The 27,696-nt window shown below is 44.9% G+C and overlaps 1 protein-coding gene across 5 annotated transcripts in view; it reads left to right on the top strand.

The window, feature by feature from the left end:
- The window catches only part of LOC147124055 (NACHT and WD repeat domain-containing protein 2), a 143,224-nt gene that overhangs the window by 83,614 nt on the left and 31,914 nt on the right, over positions 1–27,696 (top strand). For all 5 annotated transcript variants that reach the window (XM_085979786.1, XM_085979779.1, XM_085979794.1 and 2 more), the window contains exons 21-22: positions 14,469–14,597; positions 16,721–16,968. In XM_085979786.1, the coding sequence (XP_085835912.1) occupies positions 14,469–14,597; positions 16,721–16,968 (377 nt within the window). The remainder of the gene's footprint in view (positions 1–14,468; positions 14,598–16,720; positions 16,969–27,696) is intronic.

Raw genomic sequence — 27,696 nt, 5'->3', positions numbered from 1 at the left:
GTATGAGTGACATTAAAAACATGAAAGAAAAGCCCAAAATGCAGAAAAAGTCAGTACTACTGAAGAGCTATAATGGACAGAAAATAGATAGCTTAGGTGTATGCAGACTTAAAGTGACAGTCAAAGACAAAGTGCATCATCTCATGTTTTCTGTTGTGGCTGAAGGACTTGATTCACTACTGGGTGACAAAGCTTGTGAGGACTTAGAACTGGTCAAGAGAGTCTACCGTATAAACTGTGCCATAAGCAGACCAGATGACTCAGTGGATTCTGTAGTGAGTAATTTCCAGGATGTGTTCAAAGGATTTGGAGTTCTACCATTCACTTACAAGATCCAGCTAAAGGAGGATGCTCAGCCAGTGGTACATGCTCCACGAAGAGTTCCAGCACCCCTGCGTGACCGGCTCAAGAATGAACTGGACAGAATGACCACACTAGGAGTCATCAGGAAAGTCGAAGAGCCAACAGACTGGGTTAACTCCATGGTATGTGTAAAGAAAAAGAACAATGATCTAAGAATATGCATGGATCCAAAGGACTTAAATGCAAACATAAAACGTGAACACTACCAGATTCCCAAGTGAGAAGAAATCACCAGTGAAATGTCAGGTGCCAGATACTTTACAAAGCTCGATGCCTCACAAGGATTTTGGCATATGAAACTGGATGAAGAGAGCACCAAATACTGTACCTTCAACACACCATTTGGCAGGCATTGTTTCCTCAGAATGCCTTTCGGGATAATATCTGCATCTGAAATCTTTCATAGAGCGATGGAACACATAATTGAAGGTCTGGAAGGAGTTCGGGTCTATGTTGATGACATCATCATCTGGGGCTCCACACTGAAAGAACACAATGAGAGACTGACTAAAGTGCTACAGAGCATACGCCGGAATGGACTGAAGCTCAACAAAGCCAAGTGTCAGTTTGGCGTCCAGGAAGTCACTTTCCTAGGAGATAATCTACCTGGTAAAGGAATAGAGCCAGATATGGAAAAAGTAAACGCCATACTCAAAATGCCCCGACCCACTGACAAAAAAGGAGTGCTACGCATCATGGGGATGATAAACTTCATTGGAAAGTTCATTCCTAACTTGTCAGCCAAGACAGCCTGTCTGCGAGACCTGCTACATAAAACAAATGAGTTCGCATGGACAGAAAGACATGAACAAGAGTGGATGAACCTCAAAACAGTGCTGACATCCACACCTGTACTCACTTTCTTTGACCCGACAAAGAGAATCAAAGTGTCAACGGATGCATCAAAGGATGGCCTCGGCGCGGTCTTGCTACAAGCAGAGGGTGAAGATTGGAAGCCTGTTGCCTATGCCTCCAGGTCTATGACTGATACTGAGTGTCGATACGCCCAGATTGAAAAGGAATGTCTAGGCCTGGTAGTTGGATTAGAAAAGTTCCATGGCTACATATATGGACTTCCCACCTTCACAGTTGAGACAGACCACAGCCCACTGGTTGCCATCATAAAAAAAAATCTGAATGAGATGTCTCCAAGGATTCAATGACTCATGATGAAGCTGCAAAGATATGACTTTGAACTGATCTACACACCAGGCAAATACATAGTGTTAGCAGATGCACTATCCCAAGCACCCATAATGAGTCAAGTGAGCTCTACTGAAGAAGACGTGGATGTTCATGTGAGTATGGTCACTGCTGCGCTGCCCATGTCAGACACAAAATCAAAGCAAATAGCAGAAGAAACAGTAAAAGATACAGTGTTACAAACAGTAATAGAGAACATTCATCATGGTTGGCCAAAAGGTTCCTGTCCAAAATACTTTCACAAGGTCAGAATTGAGTGTCGCAAGTGGACTATTACTAAAACAGAACAGAATAGTCATTCCACAGGCTCTACGTCAAGACATGCTCAAAAGGATTCATGAAGGACACCTCGGAATTGAAAAATGCAAAAGGACGGCAAGAGACATTGTTTATTGGCCTGGCATAAATAAGGACATTGAGAACATGATAGGCAAATGTGAGACATGTCAGAAACACCAAAACAAACAAACAAAGGAACCAATGATAGTAGCTGACTTACCAACAGCACCATGGCAAAAGGTTGGTATGGACCTTTTTCATTTAAATGGTAAAGAATATCTAATAGTGATTGACTACTATTCTAACTATCCTGAGATGGCGCTGCTCTCAAGCACCACAGCAAGCAGTGTCATAATGCATGTGAAATCCATCTTCGCCAGACATGGAATTCCCAGGATTGCCATTAGCGACAATGGTCCGTGCTTCAACTGTGGCAACAGTTTGCAGCACAGTATGACTTTCAGCACATCACATCCAGTCCTTTGTATGCTCAGTCAAATGGTAAGGCAGAGAAAGGTGTTCAAGTTCTCAAGCAGCTACTGAAGAAAGCGACAGAAAGCAAGTCTGATCCTTATCTCGCCCTGCTGAGCTACCGAGCCTCACCTTTAGACTGTGGTTCTTCACCTGCTGAACTACTAATGGGTCGCAAGTTGCGCACCACGCTGCCCTGCTGTGCAAATGAAAAGCAAAGTAAGGAACTGAGACAGAGACTTCAACTGTTAAAGCTGAAACAGAAATCATACTATGACAAGTCATCCAAAACTCTAAAACCATTGACAAGGGATGATGTTGTCAGGATTGAGGATCCAGATGCATGGAACAGGAAAGCTACAGTTCTTGAGGAAGCACGACCAAGGTCATACACTGTTAGAACTGAGGAAGGACAGATTCTCAGGAGGAACCGCCGTTCCCTCCTAAAAACACAAGAAACTATTGATGACAATGCCGCAACTGAATCTTGTCAATCACCACCAGAACAATCTCATGCAAACACATCAGACTTACCCGTGCTGAGAAGACCCACATGTGTAGTAAAAAAGCCTGATAGACTTAATCTTTGAGTACAAAGAAAAACTATATTGAAAATGTATTGACTGTTGTGAAAATGTTTGTTTATAGAGCACCAACAAAAGTGTTACTGATATCATCTTTATCATTTTTCTTGAAAGTTGATTGATATTGATTTTGTTAACCTCAAAGAAAGGGGGATGTAATGATCAATAACATGTCATTCTGGAGTGGTACACTAGATGGAGCCGTAGAGCTGTATATTTAGTTGTATGTGTTTAAGACTACACTACCCACGATGCACTAGGCTACCCAGAAGGCAGTAGTCAAAATGGCTGCCTGCACACAGAAGCACACATGCTGAATCTCTACAGATGCTGTACCTAGAGAACGTGTACTGAATAAATGTCTAGCTAGAAGCTAGCTGTTCATAATAAGAATGTCTAGTTATTAATGAACATAACAGTAGTATTTAATATTTCTTTCAATATTAGCTTCATGCTTCATTTATTTCATTTACTTTGCTTAGATGATTCACTATTTGAAATGTAGAGATGAAGTAAGGCAGGAGGAGGCTCGTGTGGAGCATAAGCACCAGCATAGATCCTTTGGGCCAAATGGCCTGTTCCTGTGTGTAAATTCTATCTAATTCTATGTAGTACTTTCAACTTAATTTTTTCACATTTTGCTGTCTTGATAGTCCCATCATCGTTCCTGTGGAATTTAAAGCTAGGATCTCCCAAAGATGCTTGAACATTATCTCCTGGTATAATTTTTTGACTGGCTTAATTCATTTACTGTATTAATGGACCAAATTATGAACCAGCTTCCAAATAAACGAATGTACTCCATTAAACAAGCGCATATTTAAATCCAGATAACACTCTGACTTCATTCTTGAGAGGTGGATTGAGTGTTTGACGCCAACTGATACAGCTAACACTGTTTGGCTGAGCTGATTAACAGACTATGGGCCAATTTGCCCCATTTGCCTTTTGACTTGACCAACTCATCACTGTTGATTTGCCTGTAAGGACCACCAGCGAATGGAATTCTGAATCGAAAGAGACCTACTTTTGGCCCATTTGCTTTAATTCACGGAGTACCCAAATTTGGGCGAATTCATATTGGATTGTCTTATTTCTTTTGAAGCACCGCAAGGGAAGAATTGCTCTCTGCATTAGGTGTGGCGAGATCGTAAACACGCTCAGTAGAAACCTTTCCTCCTCCTCCCATGCACACTGCCGTTTATCTTATAAAAACCCTCCCCACCGTGCGATGGATAAGCAGTTGCTGTCTGTAACAGTAGCCACAAGAAAATATATACACTCTTACTTGCTGACCAGCTTAGTGGGTAGGGAAGCATAGTTTACCTATGCTAAGGACTATGGACAAAAGCTGCTGGCTTTTTAATGCGTTTATCGCTCTTCTGAAATTTGGACATTGAGTTCAGATTCTCCTTGGAGGGAGCTCAAATTTCAAGCCCCACTGAATTTACAGAAACATTCATCCCAACCTGTCTATGAATGTGCTCTGCTCAATTATTTTCTACTTAACATATTTTTAGTTGAATGGTCTTTCAGATTTACTAAAGATAGTTAAGGTGACAACGAAGACAAGAGAGCTATCCAACCCTAGTTTGACCTACACTTAGTTATGATTGAAGAGTAAGATGTTGTACATCTACAACAATGTTGTATCGTTTCTAAGCAGATACCGAAGTTACTCTGCATAACCCCAGTACTCTGTGCACCAACAATGACCATACATTGTTGTTGGCATCTCAGTAAGGTCTAGGACTCTTTTCTCCCCACACTTATAAAGGTTTTGGAGCTCCATGCATTTCACCATGGTTTACCAGCTGTCCATTGTTGCACAGGCAGCCAGAGTATAACTTAATTGCAGTTAAATCTCTAGAAATGCACTTTAAGTTTTGTACTTACCTCATCTTCTACAAGGCCTATCCTGGGTTTTATACCGGAATATATTCCCTCCTTTCCTCCCTCAGCCTCTGCACTGATCAACTGCTCATCCTTAATGATTTCAAACTTGTGGTATCTTGAGGTGGCCATAGATGGAGACGGACACCGGTTAACTCCGTAACATGGTTTAATCAACTCTTGCACATAAAAGCTTCTGCCATGAGGCAGCAAAAACAAAGAGTACAACAGTACAGATCAGACTTAACTCAAGAGAGCAATTGCCACAGCACCACCTGGTGGATCAGGTTACTCATAACCTCCCAGGTTACTACACTCCTCCCCCCTTAAGATTGCCATATGCAATTCTTAAACAATAACCCTTACTAGGTACTACGTTTTAATTAACCAGTATGCTCTAACCATGGTTAACCCCTGACTAATTTAACAGGTTTGTATAAGTCTTTCTGGTTGCTTGTGAATCCTTTGTGAACGTCTTAATTCCACTTGTGGTGGATTCTCAGATTCATTCGCACTTGAGATTGGAGTAGTCTCTGATGTTGGTTTTACTCTGTCCCGCTGTGGCCTGGCAGTACCAGTGGCCGTGCTGGGTCCTGGAACAGCCTCCTCTACTGCCCTTTGTTCCATCTGAGGCAGTTCCCCCTACTGCCGGCTGAAAAGCTGATCCACATACCGACAAACCCCTCGACCATCCCCTAGTAACACGGAGTACGACACAGGTCCTGTAATGTCCTGGATTAGTCCTGGTATCCATTTAGGTCCATAACCGAAGTTCCGGGTGTACACAGAGTCCCCTATGGCGAAATGGCGAGCTTTAGTATGTTTGTCATGGTACGCCTTTTGGTTTGTTTGTTTTGTCTCAACCTTGCTTTTGAGATCTGGGTGTATCAGGTGTAACGTGCACTGCAACTTTCTCCCCATCATCAACTCAGCCGGAGAAAGCCCCGTGGTAGCTTGGGGTGTTATACGATAACTAACAAGGCTCTATTGAGCTTGGTCTGCAGGGTGTCACCTGAGCTCTTCCTCATGAGCTCCTTAAAAGTCTGCATGGCTCGCTCGGCTAACCCATTTGAGGCTGGGTGATATGGAGCCGAGGTGACATGTGTGATTCCATTCCTTACCATGAATTCTTTGCTCCCTTCACTGTGCATTGTCAGATACAATCATTTCTGGAATACCATGCATGCTGAAGCTGTTCCTGAGACAATTCAGTGTGGCATCAGTCATTGCAGAGCTCACTGGATAAACGTCGATCCACTTTGAGTGAGCGTCAACCAGCACCAAAAACATTTTGCCCATAAAAGGTCCCGCATAGTCTATGTGAATTCTCCTCCAGGGTTTGCTGGGCCACTCCCAGGGATGGAGTGGTGCCCCGGCAGGTGCTTTCCTCTGTTCCTGACATATAGTGCATGACTTTACCTTTGACTCAATTTCAGCATCCAAGTTAGGCCACCACAGGTAGCTTCTAGCCAGTCCTTTCATTCTAGTCATTCCTGGGTGCGATTGATGCAACTGTTCCATCAAAGTATAGCGTCCCCGCTCTGGGACTATGATGCGTGCTCCCCATAGCACACATCCATCTTGGACACTGAGCTCGTGCTGTCTCTGTCTGTATGGCGCGAACTCCGGTCCCTCACGGTGATCTGACCAGCCTTTCAACACATACTCACGGACCCTTGACAGAACGGGGTCCTTGGCTGTCCAGCCCTGGATTTGCGCTGAAGTCATCAGGGGACTGATCTCCTGATCCAGCATCAGGACGTGCTCCTCAGGGGAAGTACTGCGAGGAGATTTTGAGAGGGGCAGGCGGCTGAGAGCATCCGCGTTCCCGTTTTCCTTGCTGGCTCTGTACGTGATCACATATTCATAGGCTCTTAGTATTACTGCCCATCTCATTATTCTCTGTGATGCCATTTGAGGCACCGCTTTCATCTCATTCAGTAAGCTAATAAGAGGCTTGTGGTCAGTACTGATTACAAACTTCCTCCCATATATGTACTTATGGAATTTCTTTACTCCAAATATAATGGCCAACCCCTCTTTATCAAGCTGTGAATAGTTCTTTTCCGCAGCTGTGAGCGTGCGTGAAACAAACCCGATGGGCCTTTCTGCTCCATCTGGCATGCGGTGGGCCAACACTGCCCCCACTCCATAGGGTGATGTGTCGCAGGACATTATCAGCTTCTTCTTCTCGTCGTAATGCACCAACACCCTGCTGGACTGAAGTAGCTCCTTTGACTGCTGAAACGCTTTTGCTTGCTCTGGCCCCCAACGCCATGGCTCCTCCTTTCTCAGCAGTTTGTGCAGGGGTGCCAGCAGCATCGATAAGTTTGGAAGAAACCGGTTATAATAATTCAGGAGCCCTAGATAGGCTTTCAGTTCAGTCACTGAGGTGGGTGCAGGTGCATCCTGCACTGCCCACACTTTCCCTGGTAATGGATGGAGGCCTGTGGCATCCACCCGATGTCCCAAGAATGTAACTTCCTTCTCCATGAAACTACACTTACTCCGTTTCAGGCGTAGCCCCGCCTCTTCCAGCCACTGTAGCACTTTGTCCAGTGTTTTTAAGTGATCCTGATCGTCACTTCCTGTTAGCAGAATATCATCTAAGTACACGGCCACCTTTGGAATGCCCTGCAGAATGCCCTCCATAGTCCGTTGGAATATTGCTGGGCTAGAACTGACACCAAATGGTAACCTGGCATACGTGAACAGCCCCTTGTGCGTGTTCACCGTGATAAACTTTTTTGATTCTTCATCTAGCAATATCTGCTGATACGCATGACTCATGTCCAGTTTGCTGAATCTTTCTCCCCCAGCGAGCGATGTTAACATGTCCTCCATTCTCGGAATGGGGTACTGTTCCAGTGATGATACTCTGTTCACTGTTAACTTATAGTCACCACACACCCTTACGTTGCCGTCGGGCTTCAATACCGGGACTATTGGTGCCGCCCAGTCTGAAAATTCCACTGGTTCTATTACTTTGTCCCTTAGCAGGTGATCTAGTTCCGCCTCAACCTTGGTTTTCATTACAAAAGGTACCGACCTTGGTTTAAAGAAACAAGGCGTGGCATCACTGGCTACATGAATCTTGGCTGTGGCTCCCCTTAAGGTGCCCAGTTCGTCCTTGAACACTAACTCATGCTTCATCAGCACTTCTTGCAGTGCCTCTGTACTGTCCTCCATTTTATTCATTGCCTGCCAGTACACACTCAACTCACTGATCCACCCTCGCCCTAACAGGTTTGGCCCTGACCCTGCTACCACTACCACCGTAAGCTCTTTGGTGACTCCTTTGTGTTCCACTTGTACTTCGGCCACCCCCAAAATGTCCACCTTCTGTCCTGTGTAGGTTTTGAGACTAATGGGGCATGTACCTAGCTCTGGTACTTTTGCTTCCCCCCATAGCTTGGCGTACACAGTCTGCGACATTATGGTTACACTACATCCGGTGTCAATCTCAAACTTTACTTGACCTCCGTTCACTATCAAATACTGAATGAGAGGGGGTACGTTGGGCCTTGAAGTGTCTATACTGTATACAGTGAAAACCTCCTCACTAGACTCACTAGACCCTTCCTCCTCTTGTATGTAATTTGCCCGCTTTGTGTACTTCTCCCTCCCCCCTTTTGCATGCTTTGCCCCTTTAGCACTGCTTCTCTCACTCACTGACCTTTTACAGACTTTCTTTAAGTGCCCTATTTTTCCACAATTGTGGCACTTTGCCTTTGCAAACCTGCAGTCCTTTGCATAATGGCTCGTCCCGCCACATCGGTAGCAATCCCCAACCCCGACTGGTGGACTTTTCACGCCAGCTTCCATCTTGAAAACAGCTCCTCCCACTGGTTTACTCCATTTCTCCTTGCTCATACTGTTTAAGTCCTTAATGTCCTTGTTAGCCGTCTCCATGGCTTGTGCTTTTTTAAGTGCCGTCTCAAACGTTAATCCTTCTTCTGACAGCAACCTTTGCTGTATACTGTCGTCGTTAACTCCGCATACTAGTCTGTCCCTTAACATGACTGTGAGCGCATTTCCAAAATTACAGTCCTGTGCGAGCTTCCGAAGCTCCTCCACATACTCAGTAACGCTTTCTTCCGGCCTCCTAATCCTCAAATTGAATTTCCACCTCTGTACTATTTCACTAGGTTTCGGATTGAAATGATTCTTTAGTAGACTCACCAACTCGTCAAAAGATTTTTCTCCTGGCCGCTCCGGGCTCAGCAGATTCCTCATCCGTGTATAGGTTTGCGCTCCCACACAACTCAGCAAAATGGCCCTTTTCTTTTCAGCACTGTCCACCTCGTTTGCCATAAAGAAATGGCTCAGTATTTCAATATACTCCTCCCAAGACTGTGACTTGCTGTCAAAAGGTGCCACGGAGCCTACCGTTCCTGCCATCCTTGGAGTCCGGTCACTTCAGCCAAAAAATCAAACTCCGTTTCGACTCCCGCGGCCTAGCCTCGTGCTTTTCCGACTAGTTTGCTAACCAACCCGAGCACCTCTTCCAAATACTCCCTAACTATGACTGATCCACCAAAACGTTTCCGTCCTTTATCCTCGTCGCCATATGTGGTATCTTGAGGTGGCCATAGATGGAGACGGACACCGGTTAACTCCGTAACATGGTTTAATCAACTCTTGCACATAAAAGCTTCTGCCATGAGGCAGCAAAAACAAAGAGTACAACAGTACAGATCAGACTTAACTCAAGAGAGCAATTGCCACAGCACCACCTGGTGGATCAGGTTACTCATAACCTCCCAGGTTACTACAAAACTCAATCTCAACTCACCTTTTCCTCTCTCCTCTGATGTCACTGCTCTCCTGTCCTCCCTTAGCTTCACCCTTCATTCGAAACGCTCCTACCCATATTCACATTCACAGCCACTCCCTCAACCATACCATCGCACTCTTTACTCCCATGGTCTCAATCACAGATAAAACCATCTCCAACCACTTCCTTGTTTCTCTCAGCACCCACATCCCCTTACCCCTCCACTTACAACTACATTTCAAGTTCCCAACTCTCCAGCCTTTGGCCCTCCATTTGCCACAATACTTCTATCACATCACCCCCTTCCCCCTGCCACAAAGCCAAACCTCCCCCGAGGCTCCCCCGACCCTAGCCCTGAACCTGCGTCTTTCTCTAGTTTCTCTCCTCATGCCATCTCTGAGCTCATCTTGTCCTTGAGACCCAACTTCTGCTCCCTTGACTCCATTCCCATAAAACTGCTGACCATCCAACTTCCTTTCAGGGCTTACAGCATGTCAACTATCCTTCATAGTGCGTGGTGCCATATTATTTATCACGGTGTGCAAAATAGAAAATGTTTTTCTCCAACATCGGCACCTGAATGGACATAAATAAGACAACTCCTGATGGCTGGCACATACATAATTAAACTAAGAGGATCTGGTTACAGCTAAAGGCAATTCAACTGAAAGTGCTCACATGTAAATAATGTATCAGCGTGTTGCTGTTTGCGACTGTAAGTAACTTGAAAGTTAAATTCAAGGAGCGTCTAACAAATAATCTCCAACAACAATGTAACACATCCACTACAGTCTATTAGCACCTAAATACTTCACCTTTAGGAAAATCTACAGGCAAGTTAATTTCTCATTCTGACCGCAGGGAATCACAGCTCAGCCCAATTTTATACTCGGCCAACATCCACACACAATCCCCTCCAGCAGGTCTCTTTGGATAATGACAGGTGTAGGAACCCTGGCCAGTTTTCCTTTCTCTAAGCTAATTGTAACATACCTTCCATTGCCTCAGCACAGACCAGGGATTGAACCTGGCATTTTCCTGATCTGTATAACTCAGCAATTCAGTGCGGGAGCCCATTTGTAGTTCACTGCTTACATGTAAATAATACTTGTAGCTCTAACCAGAGAAATAGCATTGGTCTGTCCAAAAAGTATTAATTTTGAGAGAATTTCTCAAAAGTACAATCTGGTCTGTTTAAGACAGCCTGTTCTTTTCTGGTTAAATGCATCCTGTATTTATAATAGTCAATTTTATTTTATTTCATTCATGAGATGTGGGCAACACTGGCAAAGCTATGTTTAATGCCCATCACCAGTCGCCCCAAGAAAGTGAGGCTGGGCCTTCTTGAAGAGTTGTGGGCATCGAAATTGGCAGTGGTACAAAATGGGTGCTGTCGGATCGGCTGCCCATTATATGCCACCGCCTGAATAATAAGGGCCAGTCGATCCAATACCACCCGTTTTGCTGACAGTGCTCACAAAGTAATTTCAGGTATAGAATTCTAGGACTTTGACACGGCAATGATGAAGGAATGGCAATACACGTTCAAGTCAGGACAGTGTGTGACCTGGAGGTAATGGTGTTCCCGTGATATTGCTGCTGTTGTCTTTCTTGGCGCTAGAGGCCATCGGGCTGGGAGTTGTTGTCAGTGTAAGTTTGATGAGCTGCTGCATTACTCCTCTACATAGTACATACTGCAGCCACAGTGCACCAATGACGAAAGGTGGGGTTAGATATCGAGTCCAGTGACAGGGTCCCGATTAAATGCCCTGCTTTGTCCTGGCTGGTGTCGAGCTTCTTGAGTTTTGTTGCAACTGCACCCATCAAGGTGAGTGATGAGTATTCCATAATACTCCTCAGTTAAGACCTGAAGTTGGTGGAGGGGCATTGAGGGGTCAGGAGATGCCTTGCAGAGTACCTAGCCTTTGCCTATTCTTGTTGCCAAGGTTCCCAATATGTCTAGCCCTGTTAGGTTTTTGGTCAGTGGTGACACCGCAAGATATTGATGGTGGGGCATTTTGCGATGATGGTGCCATTGATGGTCAGGCTAGGCTGTTGGGTTTTTTCTTAGAGATATTCATAGCTTGGTACTTATCGAGCATGAAGTTTACCTGCCATTTGTCAGCCCAAACCTGGGTGTTGTGAAGCTGTCTTGATACCAGAGGAGTTGTGAATGGAGCTGAACACTGTGGAATCATCAGCGAACAGCTCCACTCCTAACTGAAGAACCATAGATCCTGGGCATCCTCTTCTCCCTCTGTTCTACTATCAGCGGCAGAACGTTTGACTAATTCGGCCCTTCTCTTCAGAACTTCCTGCTTAAACCTTTCAGCCTCACTAACTCCACACCTGTCAGTCACAAGGAGAGTGAACAGAATAAAAATTACAATGATTATGACTACAGATACATAGAATCATAGAAATTTACGGCACAGAAGGAGGCCATTTGGCCCATCGTGTCCGTGCCAGCCTAATCTCACTTTCCAGCTCTTGGTCCGTAGCCCTGTAGGTTATGACACTTCAAGCACATATCCAAGTACTTTTTAAATGCAATGAGGGTTTCTGCCTCTACCACCCTTTCAGGCAGTGAGTTCCAGACCCCCACCACCCTCTGGGTGAAAAAAGTTCTCCTCAACTCCACTCTATTCCTTCTACCAATTACTTTAAATCTATGCCCCCTGGTTATTGACCTCTATATTAAGGGAAATAGGTCCTTCCTATCCACTCTATCTAGGCCCCTCATAATTTTATACACCTCAATTGAGTTTCCCCTCAGCCTCCTCTGCTCCAAAGAAACAATTCCAGCCTATCCAATCTTTCCTCATAGCTAAAATTCTCCACTCCTGGCAACATCCTCGTAAATCTCCTCTGTACCCTCTCTAGTGCAATCACATCTTTCCTGTAATGTGGTGACCAGAACTGTACGCAGTACTCTAGCTGTGGCCTAACTAGTGTTTTATACAGTTCTAGCATAACCCCCCTGCTCTTATATTCTATGCCTCAGCTAATAAAGGAAAGTATCCCATATGCCTTCTTAACCACCTTATCTACCTGACCTGCTACCTTCAGGGATCTGTGAACATGCACTCCAAGGTCCCTCTGTTCCTCTACACTTCTATCCTACCATTTATTGTGTATTCCCTTGCCTCGTCAGCCCTCCCCAAATGCATTACCGCACAGTTTTCCGTATTGTACTCCATTTGCCACTTGTCTGCCCACCTGATCAGTCCATTGATATCTTCCTGCAGTCTACAGCTTTCTTCCTCACTAACAACCACACGTCCAATTTTTGTATCATCTGCACACTTCTTAATCATGCCCCCTACATTGAAGTCTAAATCATTGATGTATACCTCAAAAAGCAAGGGACCCAGTACTGAGCTCTGCGGAACCCCACTGGAAACAGCCTTCCAGTCACATAAACACCTGTTGACCAATACCCTTTGCTTCCTGCCACTGAGCCAATTTTGGATCCAACTTGCCACTTTCCCTTGGATTCCATGGGCTTTTATTTTTCTGATCAGTCTGCCATGTGGGACTTTGTCAAAGGCCTTGCTAAAATCCATGTAGACTACCTCAAATGCATTGCCCTCATTGTCCTTCCTTGTTACCTCCTCAAAAAATTCAATCAAGTTAGTCAGATATGACCTTCCCTTAACAAATCCATGCTGGCTGTCCTTGATTAAACTGTGCCTTTCTAAATGATGATTAATATTGTCCCCCAGAATTTTTTCCAATAATTTGCCCACCACCGAGGTTAGGCTGACTAGCCTGTAATTGCTCAATCTGACCCTTTCTCTCTTTTTAAACAACGGTACAGCGTTAGCAGTCCTCCAGTCCTCCGGCACCACATCTTTAGCCAGAGAGGACTGGAAAATGAGGAATGATGTAACAGTTAATAACTGCAAAAAAAAGAAAGACTTGCATTTATATAGCACCTTTCATGACCACCAGATGTCCCAAAGCGCTTTACAGCCAATGTAGTACTTTTTGAAGTGTAGGCACTGTTGTAATGTAGGAAACGTGGCTGCCAATTTGCACACAGCAAGCTCCCACAAACAGCAATGTGATAATGACTAGATAATCTGTTTTTTTAGTGATGTATAATTGAGGTGTAAATATTGGCCAGGACACTGTGGATAATTCTCCTGCTCTTCTTCGAAATAGCACCATGGGATCTTTTACGTCCACCTGAGAGAGCAGACGAGGCCTTGGTTTAACGTCTCATTCAAAAGACGGCACCTCCGACAGTGCAGCACTCCCTCAGTACTGCACTGGAGTGTCAGCCTAGATTTTTGTGCTCAAAGTCTCTAGAATGGGACTTGAACCCACAACCTTCATGACTCAGAGGCGAGGGTGCTGACACTCAATTGACATACAGATAAGGACAAGCATTGCCTGATCCCAATAAACAGGGAGTTCTAAGAGACTCATGAAGCTAAAGTTAAAAATGAAACATCTTATAAATTACTGCAGTGTGTTTAATGGGTATACCTGGCTGGATAATGGAATGAGCCCGATAAAGAAGGGCCATTCCAATAAAAGCCTGCCTTTTGTACTTTAAAGTGAAGATAATTAGATGTGATTTATATCTGAAAGCTGCACCGAGAGAGAACAGTTATGTTGTGTAAGGTGAAAGACAGCTTTGTCAACAACACGATTGTTCCCATTGTGCTACAGATATCGCTGCAGATGTCTGCTAAATGATACATAAACAGCATGTAAGTCTCACTCCCTACAAGAGTAAGAGCAGAAAGAAACAGTTGCCCACCAGTTATGTGTGTTTTTTTCCCTCCACACAAACATCAACCTGTTCGCACTGTATGGTGGTCTGTTCAATTTGCATTTGGAGGTGCTCTCTTTATTTGTTCTAATTGCTGTTTCTGTGACTTTGTCAGGAGTGGGAAAGAAGCTATGGTGTTGAGTGCTAAAAAGGGAAAAGTAGTTGCCAAGTTGCCAGCCTGTGATCCAGCAGCATCTGTCCAAGGAGTGGCAGTTACCAAAGAGTACTTCCTTGTCATCTGCAGGTACAGTATCGTATCACACCTACAATTAGTCCTGTATAAATGAGGTGAAAAATAATAGAGAATAGAATGGAACTGTGGCGCTCACCATGGGAGATAATTTGCTTTGTTTGCTATTTGTAGTTGAAGTCATAAGACACGCGTGTAAAAAACTTGTTTATAATTTCACTGCAAACAAAGAATGATCAAAATCTTCCAATCCATTCGCACATAGACTGAACCTGAGGTAAAAGAAACCTGTAAATGCTGGAAATCTGAGGTAAAACCAGAAAATGGTGGACATTCACAGCAGGCTCTTCAGCATCTGAAAGGGAAAACTGGATTTATGTTTAATATTTTTAAGGACCTTTCATCAGAACCATTGCAAGGTTACAGCCACCGTTCCCTCTAAGCTGCACAGTCGTGGTCCCATGCAGCTATGGACCGGCTTTCCCCATGTTAAATTTCATGCATGTGCGAAACTGTAAAGGGGCGGGGCACCCAAAAATTAATTACGGGAACATTGGTTACATCTTGGGCCCGATTTTCCGATTGGAGGCTTCCTACAGGCAGATGCCTCCGATCAGAAAAAATCTCCGCACTTACCTGCTGGCTCCGTAGGTCCCGAGACTTCCGATCCTGGGCCTCTCTTGGTCCGTGCAGGCAGAGGCCCAGGTATCGCAGGGGCGCAGGCGGTTCGCAAGCGTCCCTGGGATCACGTGGGCCATGGGGAACCAATCAAAGAAGGGAATCCCCCTGCACACCTTTGACAGGTCTCTACGCACGGATCTGTCAAAAGTATGAATGGGGATCACTTAAAAAGCACAATTAAACATTAAATACATTTTTTTTAATCACGTATTTAAAATTAGTTAAAATTACATTAGATTAAATATTTTAAACAAAAATTTAATTTTTTGAAAAAAATAATTGCAGTTTTTTACGGGGCTAAAAATAAAATTACTGACATGAATCTTGTCATTCGTGTGGAAATGATTTATGAAATGATACTGGGTGGCCTGCTGGTGGCGCTGTCCAGGGAGAGTATAAATACTCAGGCATGGGCCCAGCTTGCTCAGGACATTCTTTAACAGGAACTAGTGAAGGACACAACTAGATCTCCATGTTGTGAAACAGTTGATTAAAGCCTTGTTTAATACACAGACCAAGTGCCTAGTAGTTTTCTTACGTCACTTACCTTTTTTAAAAGTATTTTCAAATTATAAATGAGTTAAAAAAATATATATTATTTTACTTTTTTAAACTCTTATGCTGGTAAAAGCAGGGCGGAAGTTGTGCTGAAAGCGGAACTCTCCACCCGCAGAGGCCCATCTCCTGGGCAGGCGGAGGATCTGTCTTGACAGATTGCAAGTGCCGGGTTTTAGCGCATGCGCTTCACATGCCTGAAACCGGCACTTGCGAGGCCCCTACGGGTGCGTACACACCTGTGGGGATCGGAATATCCGGCCCCTTGTCTTTATTTTTCAGATGCTTATTGACCTGCTGCTCCTATTCTCTGTCACTGAATTGCCCTTATTTTCTGTAATTACACTAAATTGAAACATTAAACTATTCTCGGTGCCTAACAACAGAAAGTGTATTCCCCAAACTTAGAGAATTCTCAATGTCGTTTGTCCAGGACTTGTCATTTGTCAAAATTGATCAAAATCTTGTTTGGTTTTATGAAAACGAAGCCACTATCTAAAGAACCAAATTGATCTTCAGATGTGATTCATTTGAAAGAATGTGATTGGAAATTAAGTGTCTGGTCAACATATAGGGGCCAATATTACAAAATCGCTCTCCACTTGGACAGCCTTGTCCAGTGGAAGTGTGGACCCATGAATTTCCACCCAAAAGTGAGCAGGTGAAGCTGGACATTCATATAATTGGCCCTATAATGCCAACATTTAATCACGGACTGATCAGTTAGGTTTACTCACAGACTCCTGGTTTGGAATTAACTTTGAATGGTCTCTAATTTGAACCCTCCAGCTATAAAACCAAAATCTGAATTTCAGGTTGCTAGTGCAGAAGTCTGGATTTCAGTGACTCTTAAACCTCTTAAATGAAGCCACTCTCTAAATTTGTAGGCAGTATTCATCTTCAGATTATTTTTCTTTCCTTCTATTGAAATGTCATTCCAGGTATCCGTACTCAAGATTCCGTGAAATACTCCATATTGAACTATTTGGAGTGAAGAATTTTGCTTATATCCGCACAGTAAAAGGCTGTTGCAATCATCACCTTTCCATCCTGGCTGTGAACCATGTGGGTTCTCATCTAGTGGCGCTGTGCTGCTCTCTTAAAACGAATATCACTGAGATCATCTCCTGGAACCTAGAAACGGAAGACCACAAACACTTGGCCAATTTCTCTTCTACAGCGATTGGAGGCAAGTGAGCTTTCCCGAAACGATTGGGCGCCTATTTAAAGAGGCATGGCTGACAAATGACTCTACCAAACAAAAAAATGTTGAAAAATGAAGGTTTAAAAAGTTGCCGTGCAAGCCAACAGATGGGAATTGCCTGAAGTTTTGTTTTGTTTCTGGTGTAGCCGTGAGATCTATTGTTCATCATCACCACCATCAAAATTCATCAGCGCTTCACGTTGCGGGTGAGTGAGGGCCAGAGCCAGGGCTGGGGCTGGGATTTGCCAGCTGGCGAGTGAGTGCTGGGGAGTTGCATCATGTCTGCCGGCTGGGTCACTTGTGGCCACACGCAGGGAGCCGCATGTCCTGATTTTACATCACCAGCTCCAACCGCCGCCGCTCGCTCACGCCAGGCTGGGAGAAAAGGTGGAGCCCTACTCCCTTGGCTCCTCTCTCAGGGAAACAGGCCTAACGACCTGTCTCACCTGTTGGCTCCTCGCTCCAGATCTCACAGGGTTTGCAGCCAGAGCATGAGCTACAATCAGCTGCAAGGGCAACAGCCGAAAGATGGGATTTGAGGGGGAGACTGGCTGTCCTGGTGGCAGGGATTATTTTTCTAAATCATTTTTGAGTAACATATTTTTAATAATTTTTTTGAAGAGCATCTCATTCCTCTATGTATTCTTTTGTTTTTAAATGCTTGGAATGATAACGAGGTGGATTGAATATCTGTTTTCAAAAATATAATGTGGTGAATGTATTTGGTTTTATCACTTGCATACGCCAGTCCTGCATAGACTGCTTAGGAAGTCAAATTAGCCTTGGTTCTGGATTGTTGTCTTGTTGGGTCCAGCTATAAAATGTTTTGGAGTAGGTGAGCAAAATCTGAAACCCACAGTACAGTTCAGTAGTGTAATATATGTGGGTAGAACAAATGAAGGACAGAGACACAATGAGTTGCTAGTCCATGTGCTTGCTTTACTAGGCCAGAGCGAACCAAGTCTGCTCATACTAAACCATGTGACAAACCATGTGATAATACATTACACTGCTTTCCCCTTAAAAAAAAAATACATATTCCCCTCTCAAATACAACAAAACGATGGTCTCACCTTTCCCAGCATTACATGTACCACATAACAAAAACTCCTGGCTTTTTTTCTTTTAAATGAACTACAAAACCAGTTTAATAACCGGTTTGTGGAGCCTTCCTGATCTCCTTACAGAAGGTTTTGGTGTTGAACCAATTTTCGGGCTGTTTTGTTTGGTTCCGAACTCAAAAATGATCCTGTTTCTATCTCAGACTTGTTTGAACCTGGTACTTCAGTTTCTGAAGTCTGAACTGAGTCAAACTCATGTATGAGTTCATGATCAAATGGTTCAAGATCACATCTTGATTCATCTCTAGCAGAGATCATTTGGTCTACCTGAACCCTTCAGATGTTGTCACCAATTACAACCAAATATCTCTTGGTTCCACCAACCTCTCCTATGGTTCCTACAACCCACTTGTGTGAACTCGACTTTCCAGGGGGACTGAGAACACGAACACACTCGTTTTGTTTGAAACTGCGTTCTTTCCGATTGCTGTCATAATAACGTTTCTGATTCAACTGTTTCTGTTCAACTCTTGAGGCCAAATTTGGTTGAACAAGACTCCATCGTGTTCTCAATCTCCTCTTCATCAAGAGTTCTGCTGGGGTATATCCAGTTGTAGTGTGTGGAGTAGTTCTGTACTTCAGCAAGAAATTTGCCAAACGTTGCTTCGTGCTGAGTCCCGAACAACCCTGCAACACTTGCTTTTTGAGAGCTTCTTTTACTATTCTGATTGAACTTTCGGCTTCTCTGTTTGAAGCTGGATGATATGGTGGAACGAGAGTGTGTTTGATACCGTTCCGTTTCATGAATGATTGGAATAGAACAGAATGGAACTGAGGGCCATTGTCAGAAACAAGCTCTTCAGGTAAGCCATGACATGCAAAGATAGACCTCAACTCATCTATGGTGCATTCAGTTGTAGTATTTGAACCCATGTGTTTCACTTCAATCCACTTTGAGTGACTATCTACAAGTACCAGGAAATAATCATTTGCTTTCTCACAGAAGTCTACATGTACTCTCTGAAAAGGTCTACATGTCCATGATCAGGATTGTGGTGGAATTTTGGGTGATTTGTTTCTGCAATTTTGGCAAACGCTGTATTTGCATTGCCACTTAGAATGGTTCTTACAAGCTGTTGAAATATGGCCTTGTTTCTGGCAGTGAAAACACTTCGCATTTCTGTATTGGCAGGACTGTGGTGAGTGATTTCCATTGCAGCGATAACAATTCACTGACATGCTTTTGACACAGTCTCACAGCTTTAGGTTTGACGGTGGCTTTGTGACTGTGGACCTCAGCTGCACTAGTCACTTGCGTTGGACAGAGCTCCCTAGCATTATTAGATGCCATCTCCATAGATAGGGCAACTTTGCATGCTATGTCAAACGTTAGGTTTGGAGTAAAAACAGAAAATGCTGGAAATACTCAGCAGGTCAGACAGCATTTGTGAAGAGAGAAACAGAGTTAACTTTTTGTCAGAACTGGAAAAAAGCAGGAAATGGAACAAATTTTTAAGCAAGTGTAGTGGCTTGGAAATGGGGGAGGGGATGAAAGAACAAAAGGGATGGCCTGTGATAGGCTGGAAGGCAGGAGAGATAAGAGACATTGAGAGACATTGAGATATTCAAGGCAAAAGGAGATGGTAACGGGACAGGTTAAGAAACAAAGGATGGCTCTAGATGAAGTGTGAATTACGCTGGCAGAATGGAAGACAGCTGCCCTGTGGGAGAGGAGAACAGAACAAAAGCCCAGATTAAAGTGTGGATTAAAAATAAAAGGAGAAAATATATATATATATATATATATATATGTGTGTGATAGGGGCCGAGGTTATGATCTGAAATTGATGAACTCTATGTTGAGTCCAGAAGGCTGTAAAGTGCCTAATCGAAAGATGAGGTGCTGTTCCTCGAGCTTCCACTGAGCTTCTGTGGAACAATGCAAGAGGCAAGAGGTTCAGAGTGTTCAGTAACTTGGACTGTGTGCGCTCATGCACCAGTCCACACACAAACTTATCTCGCAACGCACGATCCAACAATGTGCCGAAGTTACAATGCAAAGACAGGTTCTTAAGAGATACAGGCCTAGAAATTCAGTATCGCCACGTTTGGGGCGCTATAGTCGAGCGTGCACTAAATTTAGCGCCCGGCGCAAATTATCGCCACCTTCAGCGAAATTGACTTGCTTCGCCCCAAGAGATTCCTGGTGCGCTAAATCAGGCGCTACACGACTATCCTTAGGCGCTAAGCCGGAGAGGCAAGGCGCTACCACCGAGGGCGGGCGCAGCGCAGGTGCGGCCAGTTAGCGATTGCAGGCAGACACGCTGGCGCCGGTCACCTCTTAAAGGGGGAGGGTCGATTTGGCTTGCAGCCACGCCTTGCACATTGGAGCCCTGATTCTCGGCCTGGATAGACCTGCTGCGACATTGTAACGCCTACGACCATGGAGAGGGCCAGGGAGCGAGCGCCGCGGTTCAGTGAGGGGGCTCTGAAGGTACTGGTAGGCGCAGTGGAGCGCAGGCGAGCTATCCTCTTTCTGGACAGTGGCAGGAGGCCGCTGCCCAACGAATATCGAAAAGCTTGGAGGGAGGTGGCACACAGAGTGACCTCCAGCAGCATGGTACCTAGGACCCCGACGCAATGCAGGAAGAAGTTCAACGACCTCACTCGGGTTGTCAGGGTGAGTACCCTTTCCAGAATCCTCTTCATCCCTGCATGTGCACCTCACTTTATGGCCAAAGGGTCCTGAAAGCCCCAATGCCCAGCCCTCATCCAACACCTATGAGCCTCTCATGAAACTCACATGCACATTCACCACTTTACACACTGTAAGGGCTATTCAACCATGGGAGGCAGTGCAGCCAAGATCAGGGCTTCACACTGTAAGGGCTATTCCACCATGGGAGGCAGTGCAGCCAAGATTAGGGCTTCACACTGTACTCAGAGCCCGTCCTTTCTCTTGCAGGGCAAGCTGGCACACAATAGGAGGCAGCAGCAACGGACCGGGGGAGGCCGTCCTGAACTTAAAGACCTCAGCGATCTGGAGCAGCGAGTGGAACGGATTATGGCAGGCCGGATGATTGGCCCCGTCGCCACTGGAGATGCCGACCCCGTTCTGGACAGCAATGGTAAGGTCATTGTATTGATTTCTTTGTGGGTTCAATGATGAGACATTTATGAAAGAGAATGTCTTTAATCTAATGTATGTTCAACTCTGTTAACAGCATTACAGGAGACACCATCTTAGAGATCCATCTAAAACGAAACTGAAACTAAACCAAACTGCTTGTCTCTCACATGCCCTCTGCTGGTCAGGCATAAGTAATCAATCAGGCAAACATGCTGGTAAGGCATCATAATCAAACAGGCAAATACCATCACTATTTGCTGATATCATTACATCTCCCTTTCTTAAAACAAAAGTATTTTACTTTTAACTAACAACATGTTTTCTTTGAATTAATCTGCATTTTAACTGCAACACTTAATGAACTTACATTATCATTATCATGATCAAGGTTTTTTAACCTTGTTTAGTGTGTTCACATGAAATATGTAAATACACTAAAACTTGAAGAAAGAATAAGATAACATTACTTCCTTCTATAACAATAGTCCTTAAATTTGCTCAATGAGTCTCTCAGGAGGCTTCACGTGTCTTGAGGATTTTCTGATTGATTGTCCTTGAATCTGAGTTGTTGCCTCAGATGATGGTTTCTCAGCTGTGTGATCAGGTTGTTCAACAGTATCAGTCTTTTGACCTGCTGTGTGATCAGGTTGCTCAACAGTATCAGTCTTTTGACCTGCTGTGGCTGGTCCCATGAGAAGATCCCGACGATTTCTTCTCAGAACAGCACCCTCATCTGTCTGAATGGTGTATGATCTTGGTTGAACTTCACTCAGGACAGTTCCCTTCTGAGTCCATATGTTTGTTTTGTCTTTGAACCTTACTTGGTCACCAGTGTGGAGTTCAGGTAGGTTTTGTGTTCCTCGGTCATAGTAGTACTTTTGCTTTTCTTTCTGTTGTTCTTTGAACTTCCTCACTTTCTCCCCCTCTTTTGTTTTCAGGAGGTTCTCCGGGATGGGTAGGTTTGACCTTAGCCGACGTCCCATAAGGAGTTGGGCTGGTGACCTACCACACTCGAGCGGCGTTGTGCGGTATACAAGCATGCTCTGGTAGAAGTCAGTTCCACTGTCTTTTGCCTTGTACATCAGTCTTTTCACTGTCTGGACCGATTTTTCCACTAGTCCATTGGACTGTGGAAAGTGAGGACTTGACGTTGTGTGGACAAAGTCCCACTCTTTGGCAAAGTGTCGGAAACTTGCATTGTAAAACTGGGGTCCATTGTCTGTGAAGACCTCGCTTGCCACGCCATGTCTGGAGAATACGGCTTTCATACATGTTATCACAGCATCTGCAGTGGTGGTGTACAGTCTATAAACCTCTGGATACAGGGAGTAATAGTCTGTGACTACAAGATAGTCCTTCCCTTGACATACGAATAGGTCAGCGCCTACCTTCTGGTAAGGTCTGTCTGGCACTGGGTGTGGCTTTAGTGGTTCTACCGGATTGCTTGCTCGATATTTCAGGCATATTGTGCAGTTTGACACCTCATTTGTCACATCTTGGTTGATTCGTGGCCAGTACATCACCTCTCGTGCTCTTTTCTTACACTTTTCGATTCCCAGATGTCCTCCATGGATCCTTTTTAGCATCTCTTTTCTCAGACTCTTTGGGATAACTATTTTACTTCCTTTGTAGATGATGTCTTCGACCACTGATAGTTCCGCCCTGCAGTTCCAGTACTCTGCCATGTCAGGTGAGCAGTCTTGCTTCATGTTGGGCCATCCATCCAAGATGCTTTTCCTCAGTCGTCTCATTGTTTCATCTTTGTTTGTCTCAGTCTTTATGAGCTCCATTTTTGCATCTGCTATGGGCAGTGCACTTGTGATCATGTCCACGTAGGCGTTCACTTTTTCATCCATTGTGGTGTTTGCGGGCTCACTTGGGTCAACAGCTCTGGACAACGTGTCTGCTGTATACATCAGCTTACCCGGTGTGTACGCAACATTCAGTGTATAGCGTTGCAGCCTGATCATCATTCTTTGTATTCTAAGCGGACAGCTATTTAGTGGCTTTTGGAACAATGCAATCAAGGGCTTATGGTCAGTCTCTACACTGATTGCTTGTCCTGCCACAAACTGGTGAAATCTTTCACAGGCGTATGTGATGCTGAGCAGCTCCTTTTCTATTTGAGCATATCACGTCTCTGCGTCTGTCATTGAGCGCGATGCATATGCAATAGGTTGCCAGTAGTCATATTTTTGCAGAAGAACGGCACCGAGCCCACTCTGTGATGCATCTGATGATATCTTGATGGGTCTCGCTGGGTCATAAAACCTCAGAACTGGTTCCTCTGTGAGCAGTTTCTTTAGATCGCTCCATGACTTCTCATGCTCATGATTCCATTCCCATTCTATGTTCTTTTCAGTTAGTCTTCTCAGTGGTGCCATCTTTTCTGAGAGGTTGGATATGAATTTACCCATGTAGTTGATCATTCCATTAAACCTCTGCACGTTCTTTTTGCATTGTGGTTTTGGCATATTCTCAATGGCGGACACCTTTCTGGGATCTGGTCTGATGCCCTCACTGCTAAGGATATCTCCCACGAATGTCAGTTCTGTCACCCCGAGCTGACATTTCTCTCTATTCAGCTTCAGGTTTGTTTTCCTTGTTGCTTCCAGCACTTTTTTCAGTCTCTCATCATGCTCAGTTCTCGTGGTTCCCCATACTATGATGTCATCCATTGATGTATCAACTCCCTCCAGGTGCTCATAGATCATATGGATAGTTTTGTGATACACTTCAGGAGCTGAGGCAATGCCAAATGGTAACCTTAGGAATCTGTATCTGCCAAATGAACTGTTGAACGTGCACAGTCTTGAACTTGCTTCATCCAGTTTCATCTGCCAAAATCCTGATGATGCATCTAACTTGCTGAAATACTTTGCATTTGCAAACTGTGCCATGATTTCCTCACGTGTAGGAAGCTTGAAGTGCTCTCTCTTTATTGCTCTGTTTAGATCTCTTGGATCCAGGCAAATTCTGAGCTTTCCATTCTTTTTGTCCACAACGACAAGGGAACTCACCCACTCAGTTGGCTCATCTATCTTCTGAATCATGTTCAGGCTTTCCATCCTGTCCAACTCTGCCTTCAGTTGCTTTTGAAGAGCAAACAGAACTTTTCTGCATGGATGTATGACCGTTGGCATACTTTTATCTACTCTGATCATGTGTTCTCCTGGAAGGCAGCCTAGACCCTGAAATAGGTCATTGTACTCTTTCATGAGTTCATCATAGACTGTCTCTCCTTTGCTTTCCACAACGAGGACTCTCTTTACCAGGTTCAGTCTCTCACAGGCTTTTAAACCTAGTATGGCTTGCACATCCTTTGGCACCACGATTAATGCTAGTGTGTGCTCTCTGTCCTTGTGTGTCATTTTGACAATGCATCTTCCTTTCATTGGTATATTAGTACCTGAGTATCCTGTCACTTTCACTTTTATTCCATGTATCTTTGGTCTGGGTCTAATTTTCTTAAAATCAGTCTCTGATATCACATTAACTTGTGCTCCAGTATCCAATTTAAATGGAATATGTATGTCATTCACTTTTAGTGTCAACATCCAGTCTCTTTTTTCTTTTTTGTTTTCAGACACAACATCTACATAGAACTCCTCTATCTCGCTTTCATCTACTGTATGGACCTTGCTTTGTTGCGCTTGGTTCTTACAGCAACGGGCATAATGGTTGTTTTTGTTGCAACTATTGTATGTTTTACCATATGCTGGACACTTTCTTGGTGGATGCTGTGTACCGCATCGACTACATGACTTTCGATTGTCCCTTTCATTTTCGTTCACTGGCCACGCCTCTTTTTTCACATTGGCGCTCTTTTCGTTAAACGGTTTGTGTCCGTTCTTACTCACTGCATCCACGTTGCAGCTACTGTCACTGAACAGCTCCTTTGCCTGCGACTTCACAGTCTCTGTAGCCCTACACAGTGCTATGGCTTTTCCCAGGTCTAGATTTTGCTCTCTTAGCAGTCTTTCTCTTAGACCATTGTCTGGAATACCACACACCAGTCTGTCTTTTATCAGCGAGTCTGTCAGTCCCCCAAATTCACATGTTTTGCTTCAGTTTCTCAGTTCAGTCACATACTGATCAATAGTCTCACCCGTTTTCTGTACACATGTGAAAAATCTGTGCCTCTCAAACGTCACGTTACGTTTAGGTATACAGTAGGCCTCAAACTGTTCCATTATTTTATCTAGCTTCATTTTGTCTCCATCAGCAGCGAATGTGAAGTTATTATACACCTCCAGCGCTTCATCACCCACGACATGCAAGAACACTGACGCTTTCATTTTATCACTTTTCTCGTCCGCTCCGATTGCCGCTAAATACAACTCCAAACGTTGTTTGAACCTCCTCCAATTTTCAGCCACATTACCTGTCAACTGAAGCTTCGCCGGTGGGTGTAAACCTTTCATTTTTTCACTTCGTTAGCTATTCTCCAATGGTAAGTAACGATGTTCTCTTTTGGCTTGTTAATATGTGGAGAGCTGATTTAACTTCAGATTTTTCCTCTTCATCTCTTTCAATCACTTCTGATACCATGTATTGATTTCTTTGTGGGTTCAATGATGAGACATTTATGAAAGAGAATGTCTTTTAATCTAATGTATGTTCAACTCTGTTAACAGCATTACAGGAGACACCATCTTAGAGATCCATCTAAAACGAAACTGAAACTAAACCAAACTGCTTGTCTCTCACATGCCCTCTGCTGGTCAGGCATAAGTAATCAATCAGGCAAACATGCTGGTAAGGCATCATAATCAAACAGGCAAATACCATCACTATTTGCTGATATCATTACAGTCATCACCTTTTTGACCTCTCTCCTTCCACTTGTGCCTCACACCAGCATCCTTTGCCACTATCGAACCAATGCAGTGCATTGCAGCACTCATGCCTCACTCGCTGCCGCCCTGTCCTCACGCTAAATCAACTCTTGTACCTCCCTGCTTTCAGATGCTGATTCGCCAGGTGAGGAGGCGGGCCCTCAAGCTGCCATTTGTTGAACGTGCAGTTGGTGTGTGACCACAGACAGCTGATACTAGCTGTCAATGCCCGCTTTCCAGGCAGCAGCCACGACACCTTCATCCTGCGCCAGACTTCTGTGGCAGACCTTTTCGAAGCCCCGGCTCACCCAGGAGGTTGGCTTCTCGGGGACAAGGGCTATCCTTTGTGCACCTGCTGATGACCCCGCTCCGTGCGCCCAGCACCCCTGCTGAAGAACGATACAATGACAGCCATCAAGCGACCAGGAACATCATTGAGCACACAATCGGCGTGCTAATGCAACGGTTCCGCTGTCTGGACCATTCCGGGGGAGCTCTTCAGTACTCGCCTGAGCGAGTCTCCCATTTCGTTGTAGTGTGCTGCATGCTGCACAACCTGGCTATCGTTCAGTCAATGGCGCCCTGGACCATGGGGAAGCCCGCTATTCTTGCAAATCCCATTGCGCGCTCTTGCTGCTTGTCCAGGGTCATGGGGAAGGAAATGTACTGACGTCTCCTTTTGAAGAGGGCATTCGTGACTTGGCGGATGCAGCAATGCACCGCGAACTGGGAGACATTGGCAATGTCCCCAGTAGCAGATTGGAAGGAGCCGGTGGCATAGAAGTTGAGAGCCACTGTCACCTTCACTGCCACCGACAGAGACGTCCTGCTCCTCAGCTGAGGCTGCAGATCTGTCTGAAGCAGGTGGCAGAGCTCAGTGACCACTTCCCTTCTGAATCGAAGCCTCCGAATACACTGCTCCTCAGACATGTTGAGGTAGGAGAACTGCTGGCGCTATACCCTGGGAGGGTAAGGCCTCCTGTGCCGATGCCTGTTGGCCCTCCTCCGTCTGGCCATGATTGGCACTCTCTCTCGGCGTCTCTGAGCCCTCTCAATGCAATGGAGAAACCCAATGTTTCCACCCATTGCAGCCCCCATAATATGTGGCCACTCAAGGCTGTGGCACTGAAAAATCAATCCAACTGCAAAGTTCTGGGCTGAAGCCAGAAGTACCTGTGCGAGTGCTGACTCAATGCAGAAAGCTCTCTCCCTTTGTCTCTCTGCAAATCTCTCTCTCTCTCTCACACAGAAGGAGTGGTCCAAAAATGGCTACCACTAAGAAGCCAGGAAGAGCCCCCTTTAAATAGCACCCCCTCCAGCCCCACAGCGACTGGGAACCGTTCCAGTCAACCAGTCGCTGGGAGCGCCAGGTGGAAAGGGGGGCGCCACTGAAGTTCCGGTTTGGGGCGCACCAAGGGCGTTGCACCATGAAATGACGTCAGGATCTGCGCGCGCAGCTGAGCGGGCGTTGCGGTTTTGCGCCGCCGCTAAATGTCCGATCAATTTCGCGAGAGGCGCAGGTCGCGCCGCACCCGGGCGCTAGCCGCTTCGCACCCCACTTATCGCTCTCTTAAGGCGCTAGCGGCTGGCGCTAACAACTGAATTTCTCCCCCACAATGTACTCACTGATGGTTTCACTTTGTTTTTGGTTTCTGGTACCAAAGTTATATCTCTCTGCTATTTC

Source organism: Somniosus microcephalus, chromosome 1 (genome assembly GCF_052327205.1).
Source record: "Somniosus microcephalus isolate GS21.2 chromosome 1, FLI_Smic_1.0, whole genome shotgun sequence".
NCBI classification, from domain to species: Eukaryota; Metazoa; Chordata; class Chondrichthyes; order Squaliformes; family Somniosidae; genus Somniosus; species Somniosus microcephalus.
Note: the sequence above shows the minus strand (reverse complement) of the source record. Positions and strands in the feature narration are given on the sequence as shown.